The following is an 18,130-nucleotide window of genomic DNA, read 5'->3' on the forward strand; positions in this document are numbered from 1 at the left end:
ACAAAAACTGCTAGGGAGAGTGAGAGCCAGGGAGAAGTCAGGATTCCAGGAATAGGCAGGAATATGTCTCTTCCATACCTGCCCCACCTTGGGTGTTCGCTCCTATTGTAACTTTAGTCACTGCATTAGCACTTTGAGGGGTTATTTGGTCAGGACACCGCCCCCCCACCACACCCCTTGCCAACAATTATACTGTAAGACACCATTCCTCTTACACAATTTATTTGACCGGAGGTGGACCCAACCGGGGTTAGAGTCTCACCTCTGGGAATTTGGAATTGTGATAGCCTCTCCATGTGGTCAGAGCTATTTGCAACAGTAAAGCTGGAGAGTGGGCAGGCTGTACAACGTGGACTAGAGAGGCAGAGGGTGAGGGACGAGAGCACTGATAGTGCTGCAGTCCTGGGCGCCAGACCCCTTCTGTCCATCCCAGGTTCTGATAATCTCCCCATACCTTGTATCCTTAAAATAATCTTCCTTTTCCCTTTTTGACTTCTGGTCAGTTGGATTGCTGCTACTTGCAATCAAAGAATTCTAACACAGCTATCGTTCTAATGAATTCTAACTAATAGAGCTAATACGCTAATAATTCTACCTAATACAGCTATGTGTGCTGAGGTGCCCTGGGGCACTACGTTGCATTGGCAGGGGTGCTTTGTTATGTTTATTTGGTTCAAGTTATTTTGTTGTCTTTGAACAGACTGTCAGAGGGATGGGAAGGACTGGTGCTTGGGGTGGCCATCTGACCCCTGATGGACAGGAGACCAGGACAAGCCCACTGGATGAGCTGGAGGGGTCCAGGACGAGGGAGTTGAGAGTTCCCGCTATGGTTGACACATTCTGGTAAGGAGTTCTTCTGCTGTCCGTCAGGTAGGTGGTGTGCAAAAACAACTGAGCATTCATGTTTAAGGTTTTTTTTTTATTTTCTATTTTTTGGGGCAGTCTCCCTCTGTTGCCCAGGCTGGAGTGCAATGGCGCCATCTCGGCTCACTGAAACCTCTGCCTCCCAGGTTAAAGCAATTACCCTCCCTCAGCCTCCCGAGTAGCTGGAATTACAGTCGTGCCACCATGCCCAGTTAATTTTTGTATTTTTAGTAGAGACGGGGTTTCACCATGTTGGCCAGACTGGTCTCAAAAACTCCCGACCTCAGGTGATCCACCTGCCTCGGCCTCCCAAAGTGCTGGGATTACAGGTGTGAGCCACCGTGCCCAGCCTCATGTTTAAGGTTATTTAAAAAGCAAAGCAAAATCCTAATCATGTTGAATTTTTGAATCTGCAGCAGATTCAAATTAATGAATTTAAATCATATTATCAGGTAAAATACTACCTTGACATATTTTGTGATCATACTGGGAGAAAATTAATATAAAGCTAATTTAAAATTTTTAAATTTGTAAATCAAAAGATTAAACCTTGTTAAAATTTACAAAGAATAAGCCACTATAAGAAGAAGTAGCTCAACTTTATTTTAGTAAAATCACCAACAAAACAATAAAAAGCCAAAACTAAAAAGACAGTTTTAATTGTGAGCTGAAGTTTTATATTTCTTTATGAATTCCATTTATAAAAGAGAAATCTCTAAAATCATCCATAGGCAGGTCTTTAATCCACTTTTAAGTCTTTCCCCACCAGCATTGCAGTCACGGGATGCATGCTTGCTTTGTGCTCTTGGTAGGTTCGGACAGCTTGATCATGGGATTTGTCAAAGGCAGCAAGATCCCTGCCAAAAAAGAAAAAATTGAAAAGAAAGGCGAGAAGGAGACAGAGGAGGAGAAAGGGAGGGAGGGAAGAAAGAAAGGAGGGAAGGGGTTCGGAGGAAGGGAAAAGGGACGGAGAAAGAGAATAAGAACATAAGTCAATACCCAAGATTAAATTAAAGGATGTCAGCAGGGGTGACAGCCAACGTCACCCAAATAAGGCACCAGTCCCAGCCAGTCAGATGGGTAAGGTCCTGCCACAGAGTCCCAGAGACCTCCTTCTGTACCAGAGACTGGCCTTTATACTGGCAGATCAGACATTTTGCAGCGAGTTACAGGGAAGGGCTAGAGTGGCTGGGACCAGTGGCTATTTACCAAGCAGCATGGAAGGATTTTATTATTTGAACAGTGTCCTCTAATCTGCTGGCTAAATATCAGCCCTGTATGTGAGAGTGTGCCTCAAAGGCTTTCTTTTTAAAAACTGCTTTTTAAAAAAATTTTTTTAATCAAGATTATTTAAGAGTATGAAAACACTAAATTTATAAGTAGAATTTCTGAAAACTTCAAATAATTGAGAGTAAAAATCCTGACCACAGTGAAATAATAAATAATAAATACATAATAAATAATACACTAAATAAATAATAAATACACTAAATAAACAGGACCTACCATACAAAAGGTAGGATTAGTCATTTTTAATGTAACTACTATAAACATCATAAAACAGAAATATTTATTTTTCCCACAAAAGGTATACTCTTATTTATTTTATTCATTTTTTTTTTTTTGAGACAGAGTCTTGCACTGTCACTCAGGCTGGAGAGCAATGGCACAATCTCAGCTCACTGCAACCTCCGCCTCCTGGGTTCAAGCGATTCTCCTGCCTCAGCCTCCCAAGTAGCTAGGATTACAGGTGCCCACCACCACACCTGGCTAATTTTTTGTATTTTTAGTAGAGACAGGGTTTCACTATGTTAGCCAGGCTGGTCTCAAACTCCTGACCTCGTGATCTGCCTGCCTTGGCCTCCCAAAGTGCTGGGATTACAGGTGTGAGCCACTGCGCCCGGCCCAAGTATACTCTTATTTAAAAACCTATTTAAAGTATACTTTACTCAGTTCAAAGCTAGATGGGTTTTAATTATGGAAAGCATATAAAATATACTTAAAAATTAATTTTGTGGTCACATCAAAAAAGAGATAATGACTTATTTTGCCAAGTTTTATGATATTATTATTATATTGCCATCACTTTTGATGGCCAAAACTGCAATTACTTTTGCACCAACCTAAATACTTGTGAAGTAAATGAAAAGCAAACAAAAGTAACCACGGATATTTATGGCATGATTTTTTTTTCCAGAATTTGGACAAAATTCATAAAGAACTTGACTGAGATATTTTTAACTTGTATTTTGCTGTTAAGATACAACTTATCCCCCTCTCACCAAGCATTCCTTTATTATGTCAAGCAACCTACCCTTGACCTCTATGCAACATTTGAACACAAAAGAGTTAGCTTTATCTGCTTATTTCTCCTTACATTTAACTTCAGACTCTCTTTCTTGTCTATATCTACCCACCAATTATCTTCTAGTTACCTTCAAAAATCTTTGTGTATATAAGGCTATCTTTGATTTATTTCCATTTCATCAGTGTCTAACTCTATGTGGCCCAGAATAGGTAATCCATATATAATGCTTCTAAAAAAAGGAATGAAATTATTTCAAATTTTAAATATTTATAAGTGTGAATCCCTATTCCAAAATTATATTGATAAACTTTAACAAATTAAAAAATATTGTCATATATATTATGTTTAAACATTTGAGAGTTTTCTTCCTATTTCTTAGATGAATTCAAAGTGCAGTCTGAGTGGGCTCTTACTTGAATAAGGGCCGGGTAAACTTCATTCTTCCTTGTTCAGTTGCCATCTTTAGCGCCAAAGGAATTGCGTCCTCCCACTTGGATTGAATGCAGAGCCGCAGCCATCTAAAAGGAGGATGTGGGGGGAGCATGGGGTAGAAAATGAGGAAGTGGCAGGATATGATAGGTATATCTTAATATTACTTCTGTAGTGATGAATAACCCCACTATAGTTATACTGGACACCACATTATGGTATGTCTTGATTCTGAGACTCTCAAATCCTTATATATACAATTTAATAATCAGTAAAGAGAAAGAAGAGGAGCTGGTTCTTGAAAAAGATCATATATTTTAAAAGGTCTGGATCAGGTAGGTGCTCACATACCTTATAAATGCAATTTCTGAAGGAATTAAACTTTGGTTTAAGCCTCACATTACAAATGTGAATTAAGAAAGATCAGGTAGGTGCTCACATACCTTATAAATGCAGTTTCTGAAGGAATTAAACTTTGGTTTAAGCCTCACATTACAAATTTGAATTAAGAAAGATTAACATATAATAGAATAAAATATTTCTAACTATTCCCATTTCTAAGTAGATTTAATTGGTTGTGGGAAAGCCTATTTACCACGGAATCCTTCATTCTAATTTTTTTTCTTTTAAGGCAAGAGAGGTTTAGAGCAAAGTCTAACAAAAAGATTAATACTATCAGATTATACATTGCAACTATTCCTTAAATACCACTGTAAGTATTTATATAGAAGCAGTCAGTTTGACAAGGACTTCTCAAGACTCAAGTATGTCTCATACTCTGCATTCCCTTTCTCCACCTTTCAAAGGAGTTTTCTGCTTTCTTCCACAGAGACAAGTTAAAATGATGTACCTGAATCGTATTTCAGAATTGTTAATGGCATTGAAGTTGTACACCTCTTGCATTCGCTTTATGTGCCCCAATGGAAGAGGTGCCTAAGAGCAAAATAAAGAAGTATACCGTATCATTTCAACAGGATTCCTTGGAAGAAAGGAGCTGGAGAGAAATGCATAGCCAGATTAAAATCCTAAATATTTTATAATATAGAAATAAGTTAGATAAAAATAAAAGAAACAAATTGTACACTAAAGTAAATTCTGTGCAAACTTATTCCAGATAAGGATATTCTACTGGGAGCACAGGGATAATTTACTTTGTGAAGTATTCAGCATTAAATGAGAATTGCTCTTCTTAGACTTTTTAGAACGTATAAATAGACCTTTCCTAGAGTTTTTCTAGTTATTCTCTATACCTTATATATCTCAAATGCAATTCCATTCTCCAGATTAAATCATAGTTCCTTAATTTTTACCTGACTGATTCCCCCTAGCTTTATCTTTGTATATTTCCTCTGAAATCCCTCTTAAATTATCTGCATCCCTACATAATAGCAGTTCTTAAATGTTTGTATTATAGATCTCTTTGGGAATCTGATGAATAATGTGGACTCTTTCCCTAGGGGGAAAATACACTTACTACATGAATACAAACTTCTGTATACAATTTCAGGGGGTTCATAAGCATCCTATCCCTACCTTAACTCGCCCTAAAAGGGAGGACAAGTTTGGGTGAAGGAAAGAAAAAAGATGAGTTCAGTTTGGACAGCAGAGAGTTTGTAGTGCCTGTGAGAGGCAGAGGTGCCTCTAGGTAGATGATAACTCTCCCCTCCAACCATAACCTCCTTACCTTACAGGACTCCACACTCACTAACCAATCTCTGCTCTCACTAACCAATCTCTGCTAACACACGCACTAACCAATCTCTACTAACCCTGTCGCTAATAATTTAGTCCATTAGCCCCTTATGGACACATGCAACTCCAAGTCCACCCTGGTAGACCAACTGGTTAAGGTCATCTCCAAGGCTCCCTGACTTGCCCTAAGTTTTGCCATACCCATTCCAGAATCACCCTACCATGTTCTCTCTCTCTGTGGCCCTAGGCCACCCACCAGTGGTAGAACAATTTATGAAACCATGATGACCCGATGCACTAAAAATAGATTTTCTCTTTGATGGGGCCTTTGTTGCCTCAAAAGCCTATTCCTAATTTTTGCATCAATTCCACAGGAAATTCTGCTCCAAATCTTCCTTCTAAAGGTCCTTAGACTGAAGACTTCCCTCTCATGGAAGTCTTTAAAATCCAGTCATTGGTTTATCTCAAAATGCAGCATCTCCTTTCGGTTTCATCTGTTCTTTCAGTTGCCTAGATTCGAAACCTTAAAATCTGCTTGGATTCTTTACTGTCAACCCCTATATCCAGTCAGTCACAGAGCTCTGTGCTTTCACCCTGTGTAACCTCTTTCTCACGTCCTGTTCTCTCCTCTCCCCGCAACTCACTCCCTCAAGTCCGGTACTCCTGCCAGTCTCCCAACTAGTAACTTCACCACCAGGCAGCCTTCAGGGCCCCAGATTAGTTTTCACAACCCAGCATTTCATCCCGACTGTCCTGCTGGATTTTTAAAATCCTTTCCTACTGATCAGTGTAAGATCTAAAATTTCTTAGCTTAGCATTGAGAGTCATCACATCTGGTCCTACCAGCTTTTCTAGTGTTACCTTCACTGACTTCCTTACCCAGTGCTACTGTTTACTCCGGCAATGCTGCAGACGAATTCCAGCCCTTGCTGCTCCCTCCACCTTGAATTTCTACCTCCCTGCTAGCCCTGGGGGTGCAAATCAAGTCTCCTCCAAAATTCCCTCTCTGATGCCCCAGTTGGAAGAGTCTTTCACTAATTAAGTTTTTCCAAATGATACCTAAAGTATGCCTCCTTTTATTGTTAATGTTTTTAAAAAAAAATTTTATGAGATGGAGTTTCACTCTGTTGCTCAGGCTGCAGTACAGGGGTATGATCTCAGCTCACTGCAACCTCCGCCTCCCAGTCCAAGTGATTCTCCTGCCTCAGCCTCCCGAGTAGCTAGGATTACAGGCACCCGCCACCATGCCCGGCTAATCTTTATATTTTTAGTAGAGACGAGATTTCATCATGTTGGCCAGGCTGGTCTCCAACTCCTGACTTCAAGTGATCTGCTTGCCTCGGCCTCCCAAAGTGCTGGGATTACGATGTGAGCCACCGCGCCTGGCTTATTGCTAAATTTTGCATATGTTCCCCTTCCTACTAGATTATAAGCTATTTGAAGATAAGGTATATCCTTTCTTACATATTTTCATATTTAGCACAATATAAAACACAGCATTCAATGCTTTTTCAAAGAAATGAATAAATTTTATAAATGATTTTTTTCCCCATTAGTTTCCACATTAATAATCTTTTGCCAAGTTGGGTAGAACATAAATGCTGTGCCTTTCTGTCCATTTTGATTTCTAAGGTTTTGAGCTAGTACTTACCCTCTGGAGCGTCTGTGCTAAAAACTCATTCAACTGATGAGAAGAGAGATCTTTCAGGTCTGTGGCATTGAATGAATTTAAATCATCTTCTTTGGCCTAAAATAAATGTTACCTAGTTATTTTTGTTCAAGTACAATTTAATAATACTTATTGGTTTATCTGACATAAAAGTAAAAATTGAGAAAAAGAACCATATGAACAAGATTATTCAAAATAAATTTAAGCCTGAGTTACTTAAGTAATCCTGAGACTGAGTTACTGTAATTTAAATAGCTGATATGACTCCTAGAATCTATATTACTTAAGAAAAAGTAGATTATGGGTAGGAAGAGTAGAAGAAACTGTTGACATTCATTGTACCATTCGAGGTATAGAAATTTCCAAAGCAAAGAAACATTTCAAAATGTATGCATGTCGACTAATTTATAGACCAATTCAAAAACGTAGGTAAAGAACAAAATCGTATATTTTTAAATATTACATTAATAAATTAGTAAGGCCATAAACTAATGTTTTCCTCCATCTCCACATATTCTGTTTTCCCCACTTAATCTTAGAAACCATCTAAGAAAAAGAAAAATGAGTCTGCACTTTTCAGATTTGGATTTACTCTCAAAAATCTTTGGGAAGATGATTAAGCAATATTTTAAAAAGCTTATAAAAATAAGGATTTTTAAATCTTGTAGAACTAATTTTATATTCTTTTAAACTAGGGCTTTTGTTACTTTAAAAGAAATATATGCAAATACTAAAAAATCAAATAGGACAGAAGGAAAATTCTTTTGGTTTTGCTCCGTCTCCAAGTACTACTCCTCAGTAACCAATATTAGTAGTTTCTGTATATCCTTCCACTAAATTTAATGCATAGGTATATACCCTTTTAAAGAAATATTTTGCATCTTCCCCCCCTTCAGAACTCTCCTTAATAGCAATACTTCTTTTCCCTTTATAACTTATCCTTAATATGAGAACTTACAGCTCCAGCTCATTTTCTGTGCAAAAACTTGCAAATCTAAACTATATATTAAGGATATATTTATGTGGTAAAAACATAAAAAGCAAGAGAATGATAAACCAAAATTCAGGACAATGGTTACCTGGATGGGTCAGCAAGGAGGGTGGAGAGGGGGATAAGATGGGGAGGGATGCTACAGAGGTACCGGTAAGATTTTACTTCTTATGCCAGTGGTGGGTCAGACAATCGTTTTTTACATCATATGAATATGTCGTAAGTATTCTTTTGCATTTATTTACTATTTAAAACAAATCATTGAGAAATAAAATACAGAAGGAAAAGAGTGCATTAGTGAATACAGTGTCCTGAGTCTGTTCCTAACACTGCCTGTTTCTACTAATATTGAAGAGTTGATCATTATCCACCTTAACTGCTGGGCCCAAAGCAATATTTGAGCAGAAATTAGCAGCAGTTTTATCTAGCACCAAATAAGCTGGAATACATTTTTCAAACTAAAACAGAGGATTTTAATACACTATTAAAAAATCCTGTTTCCCATAGAAATCTCTTATACTTTTCTTCATGACAAGTTTGTCAACTACACAAAACAGGTTTTAAAAGGCAATAGCTAAACTGATTGTACAGCTGGAGGCCATTATCCTAAGTGAATTAACACAGGAACAGAAAACCAAATACAGCATGTTCTCACATGTAAGTGAGAGCTAAACGACTGTGTATTCATGGACATAAAAGTGGCAACAATAGATACTGGGCACTACTAGGACTGGGGCAAGGGTTGAAAAACTATTGGGTACTATGCTCAGTACCTGGGTGATGGGATCAATCATACCCCAAACCTTAGCATCATACAATATGCACGTGTAACAAACCTGCACGTGTCCCCTGAACTTAAAAGTTGAAATTATGTAAAAAAATTATAAATCTGTTGCAAATTAATAGGAATAAAAGTATTCCTAAATCTTCTGTTATTTTTCATTAAAGAATTATCAAGGGCACATCCTTACTTTGGCTTCAGTAAAGGGTTATATTTCAGTACATACATAAAGAAGCTCCTCTTTAAGAAGCTTCATAGAAAGTGAACAAAGAGCAAAAGTGCCTCGATTCTTTCCACCACTAATAGCAGTTGGTCACCCAAGATCATTTTAGATTTACCTGGTATGTGAAATTGCTATATTGGAAGCAGTATCTTATAAATGATTTAAAAGGAAAAGGAGAAAGGTAAGATGCAAATATTTTTGCATACTTTTTTTTAACAGTTAAGAAGCAAGAAAAATCAGGATTAATCCCTTCAACATCTATTTTTTCCCGCCATAAAACTTAATTTTCTAGGCTGGGCACAGTGGCTCATGCCTGTAATTCCAGCACTTTGGGAGGCTAAGGTGGGAGGATCACTGGAGACCAGGAGTTTGAGACCAGCCTGTACAACACAGACCCTGTTTGTATAAAAAGTTTTAAATTAGCCAGGCATGGTGGCGCATGCCTGTAGTCCCAGTTACTCGGGAGGCTAAGGTGGGATGACTGACTGAGCCCAGGAGGTTGAGGCTGCAATGAGCCCTGATCACACCACTGTAGTCCAGCCTGGGCAACAGAGCAAGACCCTGTCTCAAACCTTTAATTTTCTATATTGAGAGTAGATATAATATCACCTTAGATAAACCTGACTTTCAAATAGCCTTTCCAAATATAACTGTTTGTGATTTAAAGTACCCTCCCTGCTTCATGAGTAAAGACATATTTGCACAATTCAAAAAGGAATAAATCACACATTATTACTTACAGTAATCCATCTTTGACTTAAGGCAATACAAGCATTTGTCAGAGTCATATCATAACTGCAAAGATAAAGATTAAATTGTATAAAAATACACATGCTTTTGCAGAAATGCAGTTTTAAAGCTACAGTACATACTTAAATTTCAAAGTCCCTTTTAAATAAGGAAAACAAACTCCAAAGTGATGAAAATAGGAAATATTTTACCTAACTTACATACTACTGGCATCATCCAAGAACTCACAAACCCAAATGGATACCACATTAATGAAACACCCGTCTATCTTTTAGAAAGAATGCCAAAGCACCTCAGCAAAAGACTGTCATGTGCTCAAGTAGTATATGTTAAAGTAGTTGGAATCAGTTCAGCATATTTACTATATGGCAGGAACAGTTCTAGGCACTCAAGACAACAAGATGAACAACACAAAGTCCTTGCTGTCATGGATTTTACTTGCTTGTTCCAAACATCTAATCATCTAACAAACCTGCAAGCACCTGCTACATAATTGGCACCGTTCTAGATGCTAGACCCTTGAGAGAGCCTGATATCATTGCCTGATGATTTCATTCTTTTCAGAAGAAAATGAAATTGACACATTGTAATTGTTAAGCAAATTATACCAATATTTTTGTGTTCTCAACTTAGAAATCATATTTTGCAACAATGGGAAAGAACATGTAGTGTGTGCAAAATTCTCGCAAAACATCCCTCTTTGTCCGTAAATCCTGCTTGCTTGCACTGAAATGCTTGTATTAGGGAACAGAGTGGCACCTGCCCCTTAGAGCCTAAATGAAGTAAGTTTTGATTAGAAGTTACCACTGAATCTCCCTTAAAGAGAGTTGTGACTGGGACTCCGTTTGTTCCCTAGGGGAGACAATAAAGAGGTCAACACAGCTCCCACCTTGAGGCAGCTGCCAGTTTATTACATGAAGTGTCAGGTTGTGGACTGCAGGCATGCCATTTTGTCTTCAAGAACAGGTGGGATCAGAGGTCCTTGACTGATCAGAGTACACTGCTTTCAACTAAAACATTATTAGCATTGATTTCTTAAAAAATAATAGCAAAGTAGAAAACCTTTAGCTGGTCTGTTTCTTAGTGTCCTGAAACTTCCTTATTAGTGTAATTAAAAGTACTAACTTAAGAATTAGCCTGGGAAAGGACCCTACTTATGGCAAAGTCTTAAAAAAAGTAAAAAGCAAAACCAGATATGTGCCTTGTTCTCATGGTGCTGACAGTATAGCGAAGAGGAAATACTTTAATCACACAAATGTGTGACTAAATGTAAAGTTAGAACTGTGCAACTGCTACGAAGAGAGGATATAGCACTAAGAAGCCCTAGAATGGGAGATTTGACCTGGCCAGGGATGTCAAGAAATGCTTCCATGAGGAAGTGGTTCTTGAGCTGAGATTGGAATTAACTGGGCAAAGGGCCCCAGGTAGAGGAAACAGCATGCTCAGGTACTACGTTGGAGGACATATGGAGAGTTCGAGAAACTCCAAAACTGCCAGTGTGACTGAAGCAAAGGGAACTAGAGTGTTAGGAGCTTATAATCCACACTAAAAGATTTTGTCTTAGCCCAAGAGCAAAGAGATACCAGTGGAGACTGCTAAGCAAGAGGACACCATGACACATTTGTGCTTTTAAAGGTTTACTCTAGCTTTAGTGTGGAGAGTGGCTGGGAGAAGTCAGAACAGATACAAGTGCACAGTTTGGGTGCCAGAACAGTCTTCCAGGATGTGAAGATGTGATACTGAACTTGAACAGTGGTAGTAGAAATGGAGAGATGTGGATAGACTCAGATATTTAAATACATATACAAATGATGAGAGCATTATAAAAAGAGGATCGTGGAAGCCAAGATTCTGTGCTGCAATGGATCAAAGTATTTTCTGTGGTTAGATTTTTTAAGATACTCTATCTTTACAGAATCCCCGGGCACAGGAATGATTCCAGGGTTCCTCCAGCACTTTGGTATTACTTGAAAGCAATCTCAAGGGATCTAGAATGAACCAACGCCCAAAAAGGATCCCTTAGCAGCAGTGATATCAAAGAAACACTTTTGAAGAACTAATTTTCCACCCAGATTTCCCCAATTTTAAAAGCAACGGGCAAAGCCTTCTCCACTCCTAAGCTTCCTGGAACTGTCTTTTGGCTTTATCAGGCCCCTGAAGTTACAGCCTTTGAAAGACTCCAAACTCCAAATTCTATGCTTTTATTCTCAGGCTCCTCATAATTCTACAGCACACCAGACTGCTGACGACTCTCCGTACCACTTTTAAATTATTTCTTCCCACAGCTTTCTTAACAATGAATTAACCTTTGAAATCTTTTTAATTTTCCATTTATTTTGCTACCTTTCCTCTGTCCTAGCTCTAAAATGAAGATCCTCTAAGGTTCTAAAGTTTACTTCTTGTATTCTCCTTTGTAAGTCATCTCCAAGATGATGTCCAAATCCATCACCATTAAAATTAATAGTTTCCTCACCCGCAACACTTACTTTTTTTTAAAAAAAATACTTTTCATTGTATTATAATTACTTGATACATACATATTTGCTCTGTGAGTTCCTTATTCATCATGTTAGTACCTGACAATAAATGTGTGCTGGATTGAGCTGAAACTTTATTACATCTCTGCTCATTTTTAATTTCTTCTTTTCTCACCACAGCCAATCAGTTGCCAATAGATTCTAGCCCCCAAACGTCTCTTCTCTCAGTTACTCCTTTCCTTTCCACTGCCTTTGTATTACTTCAGGTCCTCATAATCTCTGGTAAGGCTGTTGTGAAAATTAACGAGATAATGTATGGCACTTCTTAATGAAGTGCTAGGAAAAAAATCTAAAGTATTATTTTTGCTGATAACCTTTTTTAGACATTAAAAGGGTCCACTGATGATTTGTGCCACCTGTTTCCAAACAAAATTCGAAACATTCTATTGTAATCACCCCTCCCTCTCTGAGCTCCTGTTTCCCACCACAGCCCGTGATAACCAGGACTGCCCAGTTAGTGGGGCGCTCTGACCACGTCTGTTCCATACTCAAAACTCCCAGTAACTTCTCAACCAAACACTTCTCGGCCTGACTGTTTAAAGTGCTTTACAAACAAACATGACCAGGCCTCATCTTGTTTCCTAGCTTCTCTCCTGCTGCTCCCTGCACATCAATTAAACTGGCCTGTTTAGTGTAAGAGAAGCTGGTAGGCAATTCCGGTGATCCAAAAGAAAGGCAACAAGAGACTGGAACATGCCATGGTCAGTGTCCTCACACAACTCGTGAAAGAACAGGGTTCAGGTCCGATTGAAGGGGGTGTTCAGTATAAAAAGCAGTATATTGAGGCCGGGCATGGTGGCTCATGCCTGTAATCCCAACACTCTGGGAGACAAATGCAGGCGGATCGTTTGAGCTCAGGAGTTTGAGACCAGCCTGGGCAATATGGTGAAATCCTGCCTCTAGCAAAAGTACAAAAACTTAGCCGGGTGTGATAGTGTGCATCTGTGGTCCCAGCGACTTGCAAGGCTGAGGTAGGAGGATCACTTGAGCCCGGGAGGCAGAGGTTGCAGTGAGCTAAGATCACATCACTGCACGCCAGCCTGGGCCACAGAGTGAGACCCTGTTTCCAAGAAAAAAGAAGAAAGAAAGCAGTATAGTGGAGGCAATAAGACTGTCAGGGTTTGAATCTCAACTTTTACTACTTACTAGCTGTGCAACCTAGGGCAAGACACTTTACCTAGCTAAACCTAACTTACTTCCTTGGGAAATGGGGATAATAACTTATAACAGTGTTGTAATTAACATAATAATTATATTTTTAGTGCAGAAGTTTGAAGGAAGATACAATAGCTTATTCTTTTCTAAATCCCTCACCATCCTTGTGCAGAAAGGATGCACTTGAAGTGAAAAACCATATTTGTAAACTGCGGAAATTATTCTTTTGGCCTCAGGGTTAAGGCCAAAACACCTAAGAACTCTGCTCTCATCAATAACTAGTAACAGTTTCAGGAAGGCATACTATTCTTTCAGATATTTTGAGGCTCTCTAGGAGTTAAGAGAATGAGAAGGAAAGCATTAGCAGGCAAGTACTTACTTGGGCTTTATGGGAGGCAGTCCAGGAGAGTAGAGCCAGGCATTCCAATCAACTTGATTGAGAACATCAACCTATGAATAGTAAGAATTCACAGTTTACAATAGAAAGCCCTTTCCTGTTAAAAAAAAGTAAACTTATAAGTCCTTAGATACATAATTTTGTCTAATCTGCCATATCAAGATAATTTCTAAATCTTTTTTAAAAATTAATATTTTAAATTGATAGATCATAATTGTGTATACTTATGTGACACAATGCGATGTTTTGATATATGTATTCAATGTGGACTAAGTCAAGCTAATATATCCATTACCTCATCTAACTCTATCTTCTAAAATTTATATTTATCACCATACTATTGATGACCTCTCTGAAATAGGAAAATTCTACAGGTAGTTCATGTGGTTAAGATAACATTTAAAATAGAAAAAATATGCAATGAGAGGTTGAGTCCTAAAGTTCTGAACCAATACTACTATTAGATAATACAAGTTAACCTAATCAGTCAATAAATAGAGATATATCGAGCGTGAAAAATAGAAAAGGTTTTTAAATCCAACCTTATCTTTAAAATAGGAATACAGGAAATCCTTCCAGTCATCAGTAGTTATGCTCTTATAGGAAAATTTCTCAACATAAGCTCTTAAGAATCCTAGGAAAATCTCTAAGAGTAAAAAAGAAAAGAAATCAATTCATAGAAAGTAATTATTTGACATTTTGTGTGCATGTTTGGCATTATACAATTAACCACAGAGAATAGAGAACATTCAGAGAATAGGGAAATCTACGAGGACTTTCAGAGTGAAAGAATGTTCAGAAAAGGAGGTGGGACTTAAGTTGGGCCTTGAAGAATATATGTAATTCAGCGGAAGGGAGAAGAGAAATTCTAATTATAGCTAAGGGGATAACACATGAAGACACAGAAAAGGAATGCATAACCCAAGTTCTAAAAGCAATAACCTTCATATGACTAGAAAGGAGAAAAATAAGACTGGACAGGCAGAATGGATCCAGGTGACAGACAGCCTTCCAAGTCAATCAACCAAGGAGAACACCTCAATGTCCATTAGTGGGGGATGGGTACATAACTCAGCATAGCTTTATCATGAAATAGTATGATGGCATTAAAAAGTATGAGACAGATTTATATGTACTGACATAGAAGGGTGTATGTGAAATATTGAGCAAAACAAAACACAAATGCAGAGCCAATATATAGCATGATCCATTTTTTGTAATTAAAATAATTATATGTATTTATTTGTCTGCTTGTTAATTTACACCTAGAAAATTATCTGGAGCCATTTACACCAAACTGCTAACAGTGGTTACCCCTGGGGAGTGGAAAGGGGTTGATGGACTCTCACTTGTTACTCTTATAAACTTCTGTTTATAAGAGTAAACATAGAAATGTTTTCAGGGAGTACACACTATTATCCTAATTTCAAAAACTGATGAGATTTTTTAAAAAATGAAGCAGCATAATTTAAACCTTAGGAGTTATTAATGGTTTTAAGTCGAGAGGTAACTTGGAAAACAATACAGATTTCTTCAGCAGCTACATCCAGAATGAATTGGAAGTATTAAGTGGAACAAAACAATAGTTTACAATTCTTCCTAATTCTCACAGTACCCTCAAAAAGAAAAAAAAAAATCATAAAATAGCAACTACTTACCTGGTCCTCCAAGCAGTTGTTCAAGGTAAAAAAGTAAAGCAAAGCCCTTCTCATACGGAACTGAAGAATAAGCTACATCAGGGTCTACATCTGTCAGATCAACCACAAGTTTGGTGAAAGGATGTGTCTCCCCAAATGTCTTTACCTGCAAGACATGAAATAACACGGAGAAACATATAGAAAGACTGCTATCACCACGCAAATAAGCTAATAAGGAGGTATTACTCCACTCAGTGGTATAACTTTAGGGGAATCTAAAACTTGGAGACTGGAATACTAGGATATGTTGGCATAAACTTCTGGAAGCCTATTAATAGAATGCTTACTTACGTAATATTCTCTGATGGTTCTCACTCAATAATACAGGCTTTATTCTTATAAAAAGACTAGAAAAAGGATTTAATGCCTGGTCAGCAAATTCAGCTTTCAGGAGACAACACTTAAAAATGACATAAATACACCAAATAAAATTCAAACATAGTAAACAGCTATATTAATAGCAAAGACCCAGTGAGGTCCCATAGCTCCCTGTTTAGACCAGGTCATCAAAACTACCTCACATAGAACAGTGAACGGTGTGGATCAATACAGTGTTATACCAGCATCGACTTCACTTTCCACACTTATAAAAATGACTTTTTGGTTGCTACACAGTAAAGACACTTTTATAAAAACTCAGTTTTTAACACCTATACAACTTTGGATGAAAGTTTTTAAAACTTTGACTCCTTTACCGAATTCTGTAGTTCTCCCCATCCTCCCAGAGCGTTAAAATGTCTGAACTTTTCACCAAACAATCGTCCGCAAATGTGGCGTTCCAAGTACACAGTATGTCCCTCATTTAACCTGAAAAAAAATTTTTTTAATAAAAACACGGACACAGCTGAGAAGAAAAGACATTTCAATCAAGATATTTTCTTTTTGGCTTTTCTACAGAGGAAAGCAGTTGTAAGGCATGACCACTACAGTCTAAGCTGACTCTGGCCCCAGGCAGTCAATCCAGAGCAATGGGAAGCCCAGCCCAGCCGATGGCAGCAGGGAAAGTTAAGCCCTGGTTCTGCTCTTGCATGTCTCTATGTTAAAAGTGTGAGTATATCAGGAATTAAACTTAACACCTAGACTGAACCTAACACTCCTAACACTGTAGTAAGTGTTACAGAATTTTTTAAAACTATCCTTGTTGGCCGGGCATGGTGGCCCATGCCTGTAATCCTAGCACTTTGGGAGGCCGAGACGGGAGAATTATCTGAGGTCAGAAGTTCAAGACCTGCCTGGCCAACATGGTGAAACCCTGTCTCTACTAAAAATACAAAAATGAGCTGAGCATGGTGGCGTGCACCTGTAGTCCCAGATACTTGGGAGGCTGAAGCACAAGAATTGCTTGAACTGAGAGGCAGAGAGATCACACTACCGCACTCCAGCCTGGGTGACAGAGTGAGACTCCATCTCAAAAAAAAAAAAAAAAAAAAAAATCCTTGTTGGCTGGGCGTGGCGGCTTATGCCTATAATCTCAGCACTTTGGGAGGCCGAGGTGGGTGGATCACTTGAGCTCAGGAGTTTGAGACCAGCCTGGGCGACATGGTGAAATCCCAGCTCTATAAAAAATACAAAAATTAGCCAGGCACAGTGGCATGCACCTTTAGTCTCAGCCACTTTGGAGGCTGAGGAGGGAGGATCGCAACCCTGGAGTTGCAGTTAGCAGAGATCACACCACTGCACTACAGCCTGGGCAACAGAGTGAGACCTTGTCTCCAATTAAAAAAAAAAATAGCTGGGCACAGTGGCTCACGCCTGTAATCCTAGCACTTTGGGAGGCCGAGGCAGGTGGATTGCCTGAGCTCAGGAGTTCGAGAGCATCCTGGGCAACACGGTGAAACCCCATCTCTACTAAAATACAAAAAATTAGCTGGGCATGGTGGCGCGTGCCTGTAATCTCAGCTACTCAGGAGTCTGAGACAGGAGAATTACTTGAACCTGGGAGGCAGAGCTTGCAGTGAGCTAGATCGCACCACTGCACTCTAGCCTGGGTGACAGAGTGAGACTCCATCTCAAAAAAAAAAAAAAAAAAAAACCCTGCCTACCTAAGATATGATAACAAAGAAAAACAAGAGATACACACAAAACAATTCAGAGTGGTAGGAGGCAGGGAAAAAAAAATCAGTAACATGAACCAATAAAGAAATAATAACAAAAATCTTACCAAAAGTGATCCCAAGTTTTGTTGGTCACTAGATTCCCTGTCCAGCTATGAGATATTTCATGTGCAATGACCTAAAGAAAACAGTGTGATTAATAGTAAGACTGATTATCTTAACCTAAAATAACCCATTCTGTAAACACTCCATGTTATTCAATTTTTAAAAAATATTAGCTGAGATATTCAGGGAGTTACTCAGTTCAGCAAAATCTTTAATTTAACCAAAGACACACACACACACACACACACACACACACACACACACACAAATATGGCTTAAAGTAATTAGAAAGCAAAAATTACTTAGAAAATATTAAATAGATATATCACTGCATTAAAAATATTTCATAAATATATGAAGAGATCAAACCATAAAATTTCCTTAAATCTATTACATCTAATTGTTAATAATGTGACAAGAGTCCCCAAATTGTCCATTATAACCATATCTTTAACATAAAAATACAAGGGATATTTTA

General features: G+C 38.3%; 2 protein-coding genes across 8 annotated transcripts in view; both read right to left on the reverse strand.

Moving 5' to 3' along the window:
• The window catches only part of CCDC38 (coiled-coil domain containing 38), a 199,503-nt gene that overhangs the window by 124,529 nt on the left and 56,844 nt on the right, over nt 1–18,130 (reverse strand). The window lies entirely within an intron of this gene.
• LTA4H (leukotriene A4 hydrolase) overlaps nt 1,445–18,130 on the reverse strand; it is a 34,855-nt gene continuing 18,169 nt past the window's right edge. For 4 of the 7 annotated variants that reach the window (XM_055238753.2, XM_055238755.2, XM_063614270.1 and 1 more), the window contains 10 exons: nt 17,655–17,725; nt 16,189–16,300; nt 15,455–15,599; nt 14,339–14,442; nt 13,779–13,849; nt 9,698–9,752; nt 6,945–7,040; nt 4,452–4,534; nt 3,586–3,690; nt 1,445–1,721 (listed from right to left, as the gene is read on the reverse strand). In XM_055238753.2, coding sequence (XP_055094728.1) covers nt 1,604–1,721; nt 3,586–3,690; nt 4,452–4,534; nt 6,945–7,040; nt 9,698–9,752; nt 13,779–13,849; nt 14,339–14,442; nt 15,455–15,599; nt 16,189–16,300; nt 17,655–17,725 — 960 coding nt within the window. In that variant the 3' untranslated portion in view covers nt 1,445–1,603. Of the gene's footprint in view, nt 1,722–3,585; nt 3,691–4,451; nt 4,596–6,944; nt 7,041–9,697; nt 9,753–13,778; nt 13,850–14,338; nt 14,443–15,454; nt 15,600–16,188; nt 16,301–17,654; nt 17,726–18,130 lie in introns of those variants that run through there. The other 3 variants (XM_055238754.2, XM_055238757.2, XM_063614269.1) reach the window with 3 other exon arrangements.

The sequence above is a fragment of the Symphalangus syndactylus genome, chromosome 13, assembly GCF_028878055.3.
Source record: "Symphalangus syndactylus isolate Jambi chromosome 13, NHGRI_mSymSyn1-v2.1_pri, whole genome shotgun sequence".
Classification (NCBI taxonomy): domain Eukaryota; kingdom Metazoa; phylum Chordata; class Mammalia; order Primates; family Hylobatidae; genus Symphalangus; species Symphalangus syndactylus.